We start from the raw sequence: 13,054 nt of genomic DNA, 5'->3' as shown, positions 1-13,054 counted from the left end.
TTCACGTTCTAAACAGGTATTTGAGCTGCATCATGGTGCTCACAGCTCAGCTACTGAGATGGACAGACAGACAGAAATCCTGCTGTACCAACAAATTCATCCCCAGTAACATCAAATCCCCAAAACACGACTCAGCTCACGGACAGCCCCAACCTTGGCGAATTATTTGGTACTGCTTGGTAATAAGGCTTCTGGAAGGTCATCCCTCTTTCAAACTGAGACCTCTTCTCCCAGTGCTTTTAGAGTCCTTCCAACAAGTAACAAAATACAATCACAATCTGAAATTTCACCTTATTTGGGCTTTTTTTCTTTACAATGGTTCAGCTACAAGAAAACTGCCATATTTCCCAGTCACTGGAATTACTACAGACAGATGTTGCCTGGTAATGAAAATCAATATGAGAACACACATGTTTGGCACAATTAAGAGCAAATATTGAGGAACGCTATTTCTGCTTCACAAATTGTCCAAGGCCAACCCCAGTGCAAAGGAACACTGGGTCAGCTCCAACCGTCCTCTTCCCATGGCCACCAGTAAGGACACAGGTTGACTGTCAGTGCTCAGGTCTGGAAGTCTTCTCTATGTAGAAACTTGGAGCACTTGTTTTTACTCCTACGTGAAGTCAGGCACACATCTTCATGCCCACCTTCTGCGTTACACACGAGATGGAGTCAGCTTTGCAGATGAGAGAGACAGTGACAAAGGTGACAGTGCAGAAACGCTGCTCCTCGAGAAGTGAAGACTCGGGACTGGAGGTTGGAGATGTTCAAGGAGAGGAAAAATGAGCAAGTTCAGTTCAAACCATTTAAAACAGCAGCTTTAGAATAGCGTGACACAAACCAGCCCTCCATTCTGATTCTGGAGGTGTTCTTTAAGTACCCACAAATCATCTCAGAGCTTTGCAAGGGGAAAACAACGACATGCGAATGACCTCTGTGGCACCACAACTGCACACCTCGTGAGCCTCATAATTAATGTGATATTACATAATTAACAAGCAGCAGCTTGCTTCTGCGCTGGGGAGAAAAAGCACCAAGCATGGAAAGCCTCCCTGGTCATGCCAGCTCTAACCCTGTCTTCAGTCACAGAGTCATAAAATGTTTTGGGTTGGAAGGGACCTTAAAGCCCACCCAGTGCCAACCCCATGCCATGGGCAGGGATGCCACCCACTGGATCAGGTTGTGCCATCCAACCCGGCCTTGAGTGCCTCCAGGGATAAGGCAGCACAGCTTCCTTGGGCAATTGGTTGTGTCACCCAGTTCAATGCACACTGCTAAAATGGGGGATAAGGCTTGTGAAGATTTCGAAGCAGCAAGCCCCATCTTTCCAAACCACCACCCATCACTCAGAACAGCATCTGCCAACCATGGCACTACGTGAGGTCGGCTCGAAGCTGTGCTAAGGGCAGCTCAGCACAGCAGGCAGGGCAAAGCTCTCCCTCTCCTCTCCATCCCCAGCCTTATTTATGCTTCCTGGGCACATATTCAAAATAGACAAAACTGTTCAAAATCAGCTCCTGTTCACATTCTGCCTGGCTGCCACAGTCAGCAGGGCGTGAGGAAGGTTACAGAAAGGGAGGGAAAGATAAAGAAAGGTTCCCAGATAAATAAGTTTACTTTGTGATGTGCAAGCACAGATAAATAGAGCCGAGTGAGAAAAGAATCAGCAGTCAGGAACTTCTGTTTTACCAGCAGCTCTGTGTAATTGGCTCCTTGCCCCATCTCCCTCAGCACCCGTTTCTGTGCCGTGCCATACAGGGTGCTGGGGGCTCTGGCTCAGGAGCAGTGACCTGCAGACCGCCCTCACAGCTCAGAAGGAAGGCATTTGGTTCTTTTCGTATGCTTGTAAAATCCAAAAGGAAGACACAAGCAGAACTTCAAACACTGTAACTTCTCTCCACATCTGTGCTCCCATTTCTGTCAGCTGCACCAAAGCAGAACCAGCACTTGAAATCAGGTGGTGCAGCAAGCCTGCCTTCCTCGTGTTGGTGCTGAGCCACATTGCAGCAAGTCACACTCTGAGATGCACAGTGCAAATAAACCAGAGAACACCAGTTAGAGAGGCACACCAGGCACCAACAGACAGACATCCCTGCCGGCTCCGAACATCAGAAAGCTTGCCTGAAAAATACAATACTGGGTAATACAACACTTTGTGTTTGTTTGAAACCAGAAATGAGTAATTACATTTTTGTTTTCTCCACAACGATCTAAATGCCAGAACAATGCAAGCAACCTTCCTTCAAAATGCGTAGTGAATAACAGGACATAAAACAAAACCAGAACGTGCAATTCAGCAATTAATTACATGGTGAGATGCATTCATTCATTACCTATCTGGGTGACAAAAGCCAATCCTGCTCAGACCAAGCTCAGGAAGCCGTTACAGATTTTCCCAAAGTTTCAAGAAATTAAGAACAGCAAAGAATTTTTTTGGAAAAGTTTTATTGCATTTGTTTTCCATATGGAAGCATTGACAGATTGAAAAGATGCAGCATTCACATTACTTCCAAAATGAGACATCCGCTAAACTTCTCCTTCCCTGATTTCCCTCCATCCCCCCATGGCTTTGAAGCAGTCTAAACACATCATCTTCCAAAAAATACGGCTTTTATTTAAACCAAGGAAAGAAAAGATTCCTTGGAATTCCTGGACACAGCTGATGAGTAGTTTTTCCTTTGTTCGCAATATTCTGATAAGTCTATAGGAGTAATGATCCAAAATATAGCAAAATTTCTGCCTGAACACAAGGCATCGGTCACAGTTATGAATGGTTTGGCCTTACCTGTTTCTGGAATGCCTTCTGTCCCTCCCCTTTCATCACCACACAGTCCATGAAGTACACATGCTCCTTACCACCACCAGTTCCCAGCTTTAACATACATACACACGGTGTGCGTTTGCACACAGGTGTGCACATCCACAGTAAAAGATTCACAAAGCTCCACACCAGGGCGATGCTAAGAATGTAGGATGGATCTCCCTGGCATAACGACACATCCCACCAAGGTCAGTCTTTATCCATCTGCCTCCAGGCATTCACATCAGTTTTTCAAAGCTATTTAACAGGTATTGCTCCAACAGCTCATTTACGGAGACAAACACAAGCCAACACGATGCTGCTCCCATTCTAAGCATTTGAAAATCAGATTCTTTCTCTTTCTTTTCTGCAAATGTAAGGCATTTTAAAAATCCACACAGTCTTCTAAATCTGCAACACAGTTACCCTAAGATGGCAACAATTTCCTGCGCACCAGGGAGGGAACAGACAAAATGATGGCAGAAAGATGAAACCGATTTTGTAGGTGGAAGGAAAAACGAGGGGGAAGCAGCGTTGGCAATGTTTGCTTTAGATACTTGAACTGCGTGCAATCACCAGGTCAACTGGCTCTCTTGCTGCGTTCTCATCTTGTGCCTTTTGGTAAAGTGAAGGGTCTACTTCCCAGTTCAAGTTCACTTCTGAAAGAGCAGCGCGCTCCTTCAGGAAGTCCAAAGGTGTCTGTGTAGGACTTGGCACTCATGTGTCTTCCACAGAGCTCAGCACAGTCAGCAGACAGCATGAAAACCTACTCAGAAGAGGTGGGTCACAACGGAGAAGGAAAACTCCCTTCACATTAGTTATGCCATACAGAAAGCAGAGAGAAACAAAGGCCAGTAAAGTTAACATGATTAAGAAAAAAAAAAAAGAAGAAGAAAGAAAGAAAGAAAAGCAACAGCAGCAGTTTCAGCCAGAGATATAGAATTATCTGAAGTTGTGGAATACAGGGCTTTTTTTTCTCTGCAATTATCAGCCATTCATTAGACATAAAAAAAAGTTTGTCTTGCTTTTCGTTTTAAACATTCATGGAAAATTTAAACAGTAGTGCTGCAATATGTTTCTATCTTAGTGGAAATGCTGGTCAAGAATTCCTCAGACCACATACTGGTATGGGTCTGCTTTTCCTTGGTCTGGTGTTGCGAATGGGCTAAGCCATGCTATAGAGAACGGATGGCCAAATACTGCTTTCATGTTCATCCATTTTGTTTTTTTAGCCCATCTTCTCTCTTCCTTTTTCAATTGCTCTATTCCCTGAAAACAGAAATATCACATTTTCAGTCAAATGCTCAGTTTTTGTTGCTCTGGGTTTGTGGAAAGGTCTATTCTCAGTTACCCCTTATCCAAAGGATGGAGTAAGAACATTAAAACGCATCTTTAGAGCCTCTCCTCTTTCCATTGCTTCATACTACTACTAATAGTGCTACTAATAAGAAGATAGAAAATGTTTCTCCAAAATAGAACTGTTTTAATTGTGTTCAGGCCTGGAAATTTCATCAAACCTTTTAAGACCTGACCTCCAATTGTCTGTATTGTTCAATTTAAAAAACCCACCACATAAAACCAAATACAAAGCACATACTTTAATGGCTGAAAGCATTACGTGCTAACCAGATGGGGAGGAAAAAATCAGAGGAAACAATCATAGGTTTGCAGACAAAAAAACCCAATGAGATAATCTCTATAATGCTCCAAGATTCACCAAGCAAGTTCAGGAAGTTCAGATTCACCCATGGCTCCATGTAGCTAAGTCTGCCTCTTCATGTTTCACTACATCACTGCCAAAACATGCATGGGCCGACAGCAGGGAGAAAAGATCATATAAGATACCAATTGGAGAGAAATCATTAGCATTGTTTAGTACAGGTTAGAGGGAAAATAAAAATAAGCCATCAAGCAATCAGCTGGAACACTCACTGGTCAGTCCCTTTTAAACCAAAACCGAAAAACCCCACAAACTCAAATTTGTGCTGTACAATAAACACGAATTGGGTCTTCCAGGAAAGCTATGACTGACTGAACACACTGCCACAGAAGCACAATTAACTGGTGCAGTCACTGGAGAGCATTATTTTTCCACGGGTAGCGCTGGCAGGCAGATTGTTATGATTTTTAACTTATGATCTTTTGCAAGGTAAGCTTCTCCTGACCTTCACATCTCTCCTGTGCTATAGATTAATGCACTGTAATACATCTGTGTGTCTCAAGTTACCAGTTCTGGGTGCTCTGCAGAAAAAGCTCAGCCAACTGCAAGAGCTGCAGTGACCCCTGAGAATGTCACCTCCAGAGGTAACGGCACAATACTGGGGATCTGGGTGCCTCCAGGCAGAGAGGAAGCATCCCAGGGGGGCAGCATGCACAGGACAGAGAAGGAGGTCTCCTGGGGATTGGAAGAAGGTGAGAAAGGTCACGACACAGTCCTGTCTCTAGAATGTGACAAAGAATTCTGAAAGGGGCTGTATCAGGTAGAATTTCACCTGGCAACATCCTGCACTCAAAACAGATTGTTTGCAAGACCCAGCTAGCTCAAAGCTAGCAAAATTAACAGACAACACAGAGGCCTCCAAAGAGCAAAGTCTTTACTGCTGAGTATTAAAAAAAACAAAACATAAATCAAAAGCAAACCCCCACAACCAAACAGGGAGTGTCCATATCTTTAATTTTAGTCTGTGGCTTAAGTCCTTTCACAAGAGCTTCCAGAATTCGAGGGGATAGGAAATGAAGGAGACTTATTTGTGTACCTGACTATGGGAAGCAGCTTCAAAAAACTCCTGCCAGGTTTCAAAGACTGAGAAATTTGGGTGATGGTTTCACAGAGAGCATTGCTAATTTACACACTTATTGACTAACTTAGACAGGATCTGGTTCCATATGACACTGTACCCCATCGCAGAGGTCGCCCTGGCAGGACGAACAGCTGCAGCCCTCCTCTGAGCACAGAAGAGCCACAGTGTGAACATCAGCCTTTTGCAGAAGCCAGGCAGAAAAACATGCGCTGTAAAGAAGGCTCAGGAGCGATGGGTTCTTACACACTGCAATGACAGTCACAGCTCTCCAATGGCAGCCAACATATTTATTCTAGCTTCAACTGGCCACGAGTAAAGCAAAGGATAAGGACAACTAAAGGAGGCAGGGTACTCTGGTCCCTCTTTTAAGACTGTAATTTCTCTTCAGTCACTCCAGTTAATTCCAGTCTTTTGATGTGAGCTATCGTATCTCTGAGCATGCTTGGTGAAAGCCAGCAGCATTCACTTGTGGGAGTATCACCAGGAGGCACCAGCTCCACCTTTACAGAAGCAGCAAGTGCAGCAACACCAGGGTAGCAACATTACTGCGTCACCTCTACTGTGATGTATTCAAACTTGGTGGCTTTGCAGCAGACTGTACCCACCACTATTGGACTGTATTCCATTTCCAGGAACGTCTCAAATTTCCCCTGCTTTCCCTCCCCACTCCTTGAGAATGGATTTTGAACAGATTAACAAGCAAAACTGAAAATTTTCTAGCACACAAAGCTGCACGTTGTGACACCAGCATTGTGACACAACAAAAATCTGAAACACCAGCATAGCAGCACTTCATTAAAGGAAAAATATTCCTGAATCTACAGTTCCTGAATCTGTACAGAGTAAACCCCAATACCAATGCCTTACCTTACCCAGGGTAACGTCTGATCCCACAACATCCCAGCCAATAATTACGTCGGTGGACACCACTCCTCACAGTGACTTTCAGAGGACAATTTAGCACTGTGCTGATTCAGCTGGTCACAGTGGATTTTTCCTCAAAGGGTACACATGAATTCCCCATGCAATGAGGCAAAACCCTGTAACTCTTTCTATTAACGTTGAGAGACAAGGTAAAGAAAAGAGGGTGTGGAACACCCACCGTTTCGTCAGTGCAGATGGAGTGTACTTGGGTCCCAAACATAACCGAGGTGAAGATGAGAAAGAGGAGCGCCTCAAAACACAAGAGGATGAGAAGGATCACTGTGGTTGGTGGAGAGAAGGAGCTGCATTCTGTGAAGACAAAACAACAGAGTTGGAAGGGGAGAGATCAGGTAATGCAGCAGCTGCAAAACACCCACTAGGCCATGAGTTTTCAGAATGAACTGCACGGTGATCATACTCAAAAAGGTGCACAGGGAAGCTCAGACCTTGAGGATGCACAACAATGAAGCAGTCACTCCTACAAGTTCAACAAGGCAACAAGAAAGCACCACAGGGTTTTTCTGTGTTAAGCAGCAGATTCCTTTTTCAGTGAGATGTTTTCCCAGCCTGCTACTCAGGAACCCATTCTACTCTCTTTCACTTATAGCATGGGTGTCAAACCTTTTGGCTTGCCAGGGCTGCACTGAGTGAAGGGGAATTGTCTTGGGCCAAATGTAAAATATATAATAAAGTAACAAAACTTATGTTTTTAATATATTTTTTATTAAAATGTAAAAAGCAGAGAGGAGCAAAACCATAAAACTAATGAGATGCTTGGCCCTGTTTTTATGAAACTGATGCATCAGTGCCTGGTTCAATGGAAGTGGCTGCAATTGTTAGTGAGATCTCAAGGTGCTCGTCAGAGATTTTCAATGAAATGCTATTCTTCCTGTGATTCATCCTTGAAAACAACTGTTCACAAGTGCACATACTGCCAAAAAGCAATGCTGTGAATAAGGTATGATTGTGAAGCACAGGATATTTTTCTCTGTTAAGGCAGACCTTATAAAAATCCAGTAACAAAACAAGACCGAATTTTTTTTGACTCAAATGTCTGACTGCAACTCTATACATTCCATTTGAAAATGTACAGGTAATGTGTTTGTGTCAACTGAAAATGGAGTCACAAATAAACAAAAAAAAATGATGACTCTTTTGGAAATCTTGAAACCTATTCCCAAATTCCTTCATCAAACCAGAAAGCAGAGATGCATATTTTTTGCTGTTCACAGGCCTGTATTTAGCCAACACATCAAAATGCATGAGGCCATTTGCCATCACTTGGGCTTGCCATAATTTGTTTCATTGCAAATGCTGTCATGGTTGAAACAGAAAAGATAAGCTGATTTTCACCATGAAGACACACATTTAACTCATTTAAATGAGCAATCAGATCCACCAAAAACTGTTAAACCTGTGAGCCATTTTTCATTTTCAAGTTCTGGCACAAATTTCATTCCACAAATGATTTCATATCGCAAATCATAGCATCTTTTCAGCACTTTACCCTGACTTAGCCACCTTCCTTCAAAAAAGTAAATCATGTCCTTGTAATTGCATCCATTCTTTTAAGGAACTCCTGGAACTGGTGAGGATTCAATCCATTGGACTTTAATGCAATTCTCAGCTTAGATGATGATTTGCATGACATTATCCATTTTCAAAGCTTTTGCACACATGTTTTCTTGGCTGTATGATGCAGTGATATTTCATCAAGCGTGATTTGCTGGTGGCAGTTGCACCACCTTCTATTAATTTAATAAATCCCCCTTTTTAACCAGCTGTTCCTGGGGCACCATCAGTAGCTATACCACATTACAGCTGCCACACTTTCCAAGCACTGCTTAATAAGCACACCATCAGTAAATAGTTCAGATTTATTTTGCTACCACGTGACTAGCTCTTATAACAGAGTCCATTTGAGTTTTTAACCTTATAAAGATTTTGTTGAGATGACAGAATTCTTTTTTGGTTCCACTGCCTTCACAAAGTGTTCCCTTTTGGCAGCATGTTTTTGCAGGTAATGTTTTTCCAATTGTAATCTTTGAAAACTATCACCACTTCTTTACAAATTAAGCAGAGTGCCATGCTATTTGCCTTGAAAAACAAGCACCCATCTGTCCATTTTTTTGTTGAGCACACTTCCTTCGTCCGTGATTTTTCTTTTTCTGGGTTCTGTTTTCTTCTGAGATGCTGTGAGGTAGGTTGAAATATTAGTATTGGCAATCACTGCATTGTTCTCAACAGGTGCCATGTGCAGTACGCACACGGCATCGTCACAAAAATAGTAAGAAAAGATGAGTATTTCTCCCATGAGCAAATGTGAAGCTTCGAGAGATAAGCAATAATCAGGCACAACCAGCAAAAATGTAAGGCAGCTGGAACAACAGATCCACCTCTTGTAAACTTCCTCTTCTGCTGCCAAAACCTGGGACAGATGGGAAACTGCTTCCCCCACAGACACAGGCTTGGAGAAAGGGAACTTTCCTTTGATGTATCCTTCCTTCATGGTCCTTGCCACCATAGTCAAATCCAGATGTTCTCAGTGGCATTTAGCAGCTGGTTGGCGAAGTTCTGAACTGCACAACAACCTTGTCAAATTCAGTTCATAAGTGAGTGCACCCATCCTCCACATTATTACAAGCTAATAAAACCAGTCCTTAAGCACAATGACATGTTTTAAGAAAAGGGAATTCTAAGAGAAAGGAAGGTAATGCCCTTCCAAGAAAAGGCACAAGCTGCACACACAACTTGTGGCACCTGTCTCATTAACTCAGCATTATCTAGAGGATTTCCCATACTCCCACTTTTTAAAAACATATCTCAAATGCTTATGGGAAAACTTGTTCATTTGTTGCTCCAGAACAAGGGCTGCCAGTTTATTTTGGTTCTTGTTCATTTTTTTTTGTGTGTGTGTGTGGAAAGGAATTCCTTGTTCTCGTGAGGGTGGATTTTTGGATCTGAGTTAACATGTTTTCCTGGCAGTCTTGCAAGAATGATTCATGCTACCCTTTTAAAAAGAGCATACACATTCTCCTTATCTTGCTTGGCATTCAGGAAATCAGTGCTGCATTTAGGGAAATAGTAGTTTACTGCTCACATAACATCTAGGAGTCTTTATGTCTCAGCTTCCTCTCAGGCAGTTTCAGCCCTAAGACAGAATAGGCCATTTGTCAGGGCAAAAATCCTGGCAGGTCAGAAAAAATTATGAAGTTCCAGGATTGATCATTAGAAAAATAAAATTGAAGATCACATAACAGAGCTTCGATAACATTCTCCTAAAGATGATACAGAAGGGGTTGTCTTACAAGCAAACTGCATTATAAGGTCTTTTCCATACGCTAATCTGATATCTTAATGAGATGCTTCATTAGTACTCACTTGTCCAGTCCTCTTCAAAGCAATACAAGAAGTGAAATCCCACCATAATTAGAGCATGCAGAGAAATCAGTGCTATATACATCTGGAAAAAAAAAAAAAAGAAAAAGAAAAAGGATGCAATATAGGCATCAGGCAAAGACCAGAATGCTCACTTTCATCAACTTAAAATCAAGGACAGTGTTCAGACTTAGAAGAACCCTACAACCAAAAATCAACAACCTCCATCCCCCAAATAAAGCAACCTGAAGGCGGTGAACACTAAGGTAACACCCAACTCAATGTGGCCTTACCAACAGCTCCAAGGGCATGGGAAGAAGAAGTTTAGTTGGAAGCCAGGCAGACACAAAGCCTGGTGTGCTGCGCCTCAGTGTGGCCTCCCAGACAGTGCGACCCTTCCTCTGCTGAGCACAGTGCAGCTCTCAGATACCAGCAGCTCTCTGACACTCAGGTGTCATGCTGTCAAAGCTCATGTCCATGCTCTCAAGCACGAGAGAACTACAGTTTACCAGTGAAACAACAGCTAATTTGTTTTAGCCACAAGAAGCACTTAATCTGTTTTCCAGATGTCATTTCTTTCCCTTAAATAAGTGTTTTTCCCTGAGGCAGACACTGGCATGGAAAATCCCTGTCAGCCTTCAACACTTCGTACTTAATCCATTTTTTTTTTAATCCTGTCTTAGCTTTGCAACAAAATACTTCAAACCACTGGCAGTACTACACTACAGTTTACAGAGACAGGGCTAGAAGGATGACTTTCCTGGACCTACAGACTACTAGGTGTGAGGGACATTTTGTTACAGGGTGACCCTGTGGGAGCAGAAAAGGGTGACAGGAGAGCGTTTTGCCTCCCCTTGGAGCTGGAAGGTGCTGCCAAGCTTTCATCTCCCCAGGTCTTAAAGAGAGTAAACAGGAACAAAACAAAAAGAATAAACAAAATCTTTTGTTTCTCTTGCAACTACACTGACTGTTTAATAGAGCCCACTTGAAAGTAATGGCAGTTTTAAGGGGAACAGAAATCCTTTTGATATGATTAAAGCATCTTGCTTATCCCTTACAGTGAAAACAACCTTGCTCAAGGGAAAAAAAATGGGTTTTGTTCTGTAACCCACATCCTAACAAACCACACTGTAGAAAATAAATTTTGGAGCAAGACTTGCCTCTTAATTCAAAGTTTCTCCCATTCTACTTGGTAACATGAGAACACGCTTCCTTGAACCTACAGATTTCTCCAAAGACTTATTAATAAAATAGGGCATCATTAACAAGCAGCCTTGCAACACTCACACTGCTCCCACAAGACATTTGCAGTCCTTTTGATGAAACAGATCTGCACCCTCCCATGTAAGTAGTATTCAAGTCTGTGTTCCTGCTTTCTTACACATTATGCTACAGAAAACAGCACAAAAAGTCAAACATCTCCTCGGTTTTCAAGCACAAAAATAAACTGCTTGCAAGTAGAACATGAACAATGCTTTCCAAAGGGGAGGTAGATTTCCCTCTCCTTGCTTAAGATGCGACACCATCTCTTATTATGCAATCTCAGACAGGTGCTCCTTCAAGGACAGCATTTAGTTACCCTATATGTGGGTCGCAACTCTACCAAACACAGAGCAGAGCGAAAGAATCAACAAACCACATGAGTTGGGAAACAGCATGCCAATCACCTGACAAAGCAAGCTTCACAAAGCCCTGGCAAACACTTTCTGTTTTGCCTTTTCCTATATTGCTATATTGTGTGCGTTCCTCAATTAGTGAAACAGGAGTCTGCAGGAGTTCCCTGAAAAGCTCTTCTGAAACAGGAAAGAAAAGCAAGCCAGCATTGGAGCTGCTTCAGAAATGACATGCAATGTTTTGTGGCTGCACACCAGGCAGCCTCAAACAACACATGTGAAATACTTACTGTAAACAGTACAAAGTACTTCTGGTTATTCTCTCCTACGCAGTTATTGACCCATGGGCAGTGATGGTCCATTTTCCGAATACACCTCTTGCAAACGCTGAAAGAAGACAGAACTTTATTTGTAGCACATTCCATTCCAGGAATACAAGATTTCACAGAAATTTTAGGAACACAAAGAAACGAAAGAACCAGAAGTGAAACGTAATGAGGTTCAATAAGGTCAAGCACAGGGTGTTGTTGCACTTGGGTCAGGGCAATCCCTGGGGTTATACACACTGGGCAAAGAACCCCTTGAGAGCAGCCCTGTGGAAAAGGACTTGGGGATCCTGGTAGACGAGAAGCTGGACGTGAGCCAGCAGTGTGCGCTTGCAGCCCAGAAGACCAACTGTGTTCTGGGCTGCATTAAAAGAGGGGTGGCCAGCAGGGAGAGGGAGGTGATTGTCCCCCTCTACTCAGCTCTTGTAAAGCCCCATCTGCAGTACTGCATCCAGGCCTGGGGCCCCCAGTACAAGAAACATGCAGAGCTCTTGGAACAAGTCCAGAAGAGGGCCACTGAGATGATCAGAGGGCTGGAGCACCTCTCCTATGAGGGAAGGCTGAGGGAACTGGGATTGTTTAGCTTGGAAAAGAGAAGGCTCTGGGGAGACCTTATTGTGGCCTTCTAATATTTGAAAGGAGTGTATAAACAGGAATGGGTATGACTGTTTATGAGTGTGGACAGTGATAGGACAAGGGGGAATGGTTTTCAACTAAGACAGAGGAGGTTTAAGCTTAGATATTAGGGGGAAGGTGTCACACATAATAGGGTGGTGAGGCACTGGAACAGGTTGCCCAAGGAGGCTGTGGATGCCCCATCCCTGGAGGTATTCAGGGCCAGGCTGGATGTGGCTCTGGGCAGCCTGGTCTGGTGGCTGGTTACCTGCACATAGCAGGGGGTTGGAACTGGTTGAGCATTGTGGTGTTTTTCAACCCAGGCCACTCTATGATTCTGTGAAATCAGAACCTCTGTAAATTTAAAGCACATTAATATTTCTGGTTCTCTCTATGTCTGCTGAAATCAGCCACACAGTACAAAATGACCACCGTGAAAAATTCATGTCAAGCAATACACATTCTCATAATGTTATCAGAGGTTCTGCCAAAATACAGTTTGAAAAGTACATTCAGGCAGATGGAAAAATTGTGTGTTAGTCTAGTTTTAATCTTGTTAGTCTCTGAAAACATCCACAGATTAAAAACTAACCAAAA

General features: G+C 43.0%; 1 protein-coding gene across 3 annotated transcripts in view; it reads right to left on the bottom strand.

The window, feature by feature from the left end:
- Positions 1 to 13,054, bottom strand: part of ZDHHC3 (zinc finger DHHC-type palmitoyltransferase 3) — a 29,772-nt gene that overhangs the window by 2,112 nt on the left and 14,606 nt on the right. For 2 of the 3 annotated variants that reach the window (XM_048951036.1, XM_048951035.1), the window contains exons 4-6: positions 11,807 to 11,903; positions 9,907 to 9,988; positions 6,704 to 6,834 (exon numbers count right to left, since the gene is read on the bottom strand). In XM_048951036.1, the coding sequence (XP_048806993.1) occupies positions 6,704 to 6,834; positions 9,907 to 9,988; positions 11,807 to 11,903 (310 nt within the window). Of the gene's footprint in view, positions 1 to 12; positions 4,070 to 6,703; positions 6,835 to 9,906; positions 9,989 to 11,806; positions 11,904 to 13,054 lie in introns of those variants that run through there. The other variant, XM_048951037.1, reaches the window with a different exon arrangement.

Source organism: Lagopus muta, chromosome 7, assembly GCF_023343835.1.
Source record: "Lagopus muta isolate bLagMut1 chromosome 7, bLagMut1 primary, whole genome shotgun sequence".
NCBI classification, from domain to species: domain Eukaryota; kingdom Metazoa; phylum Chordata; class Aves; order Galliformes; family Phasianidae; genus Lagopus; species Lagopus muta.
This window is presented reverse-complemented; position numbering and strand designations above follow the sequence as displayed.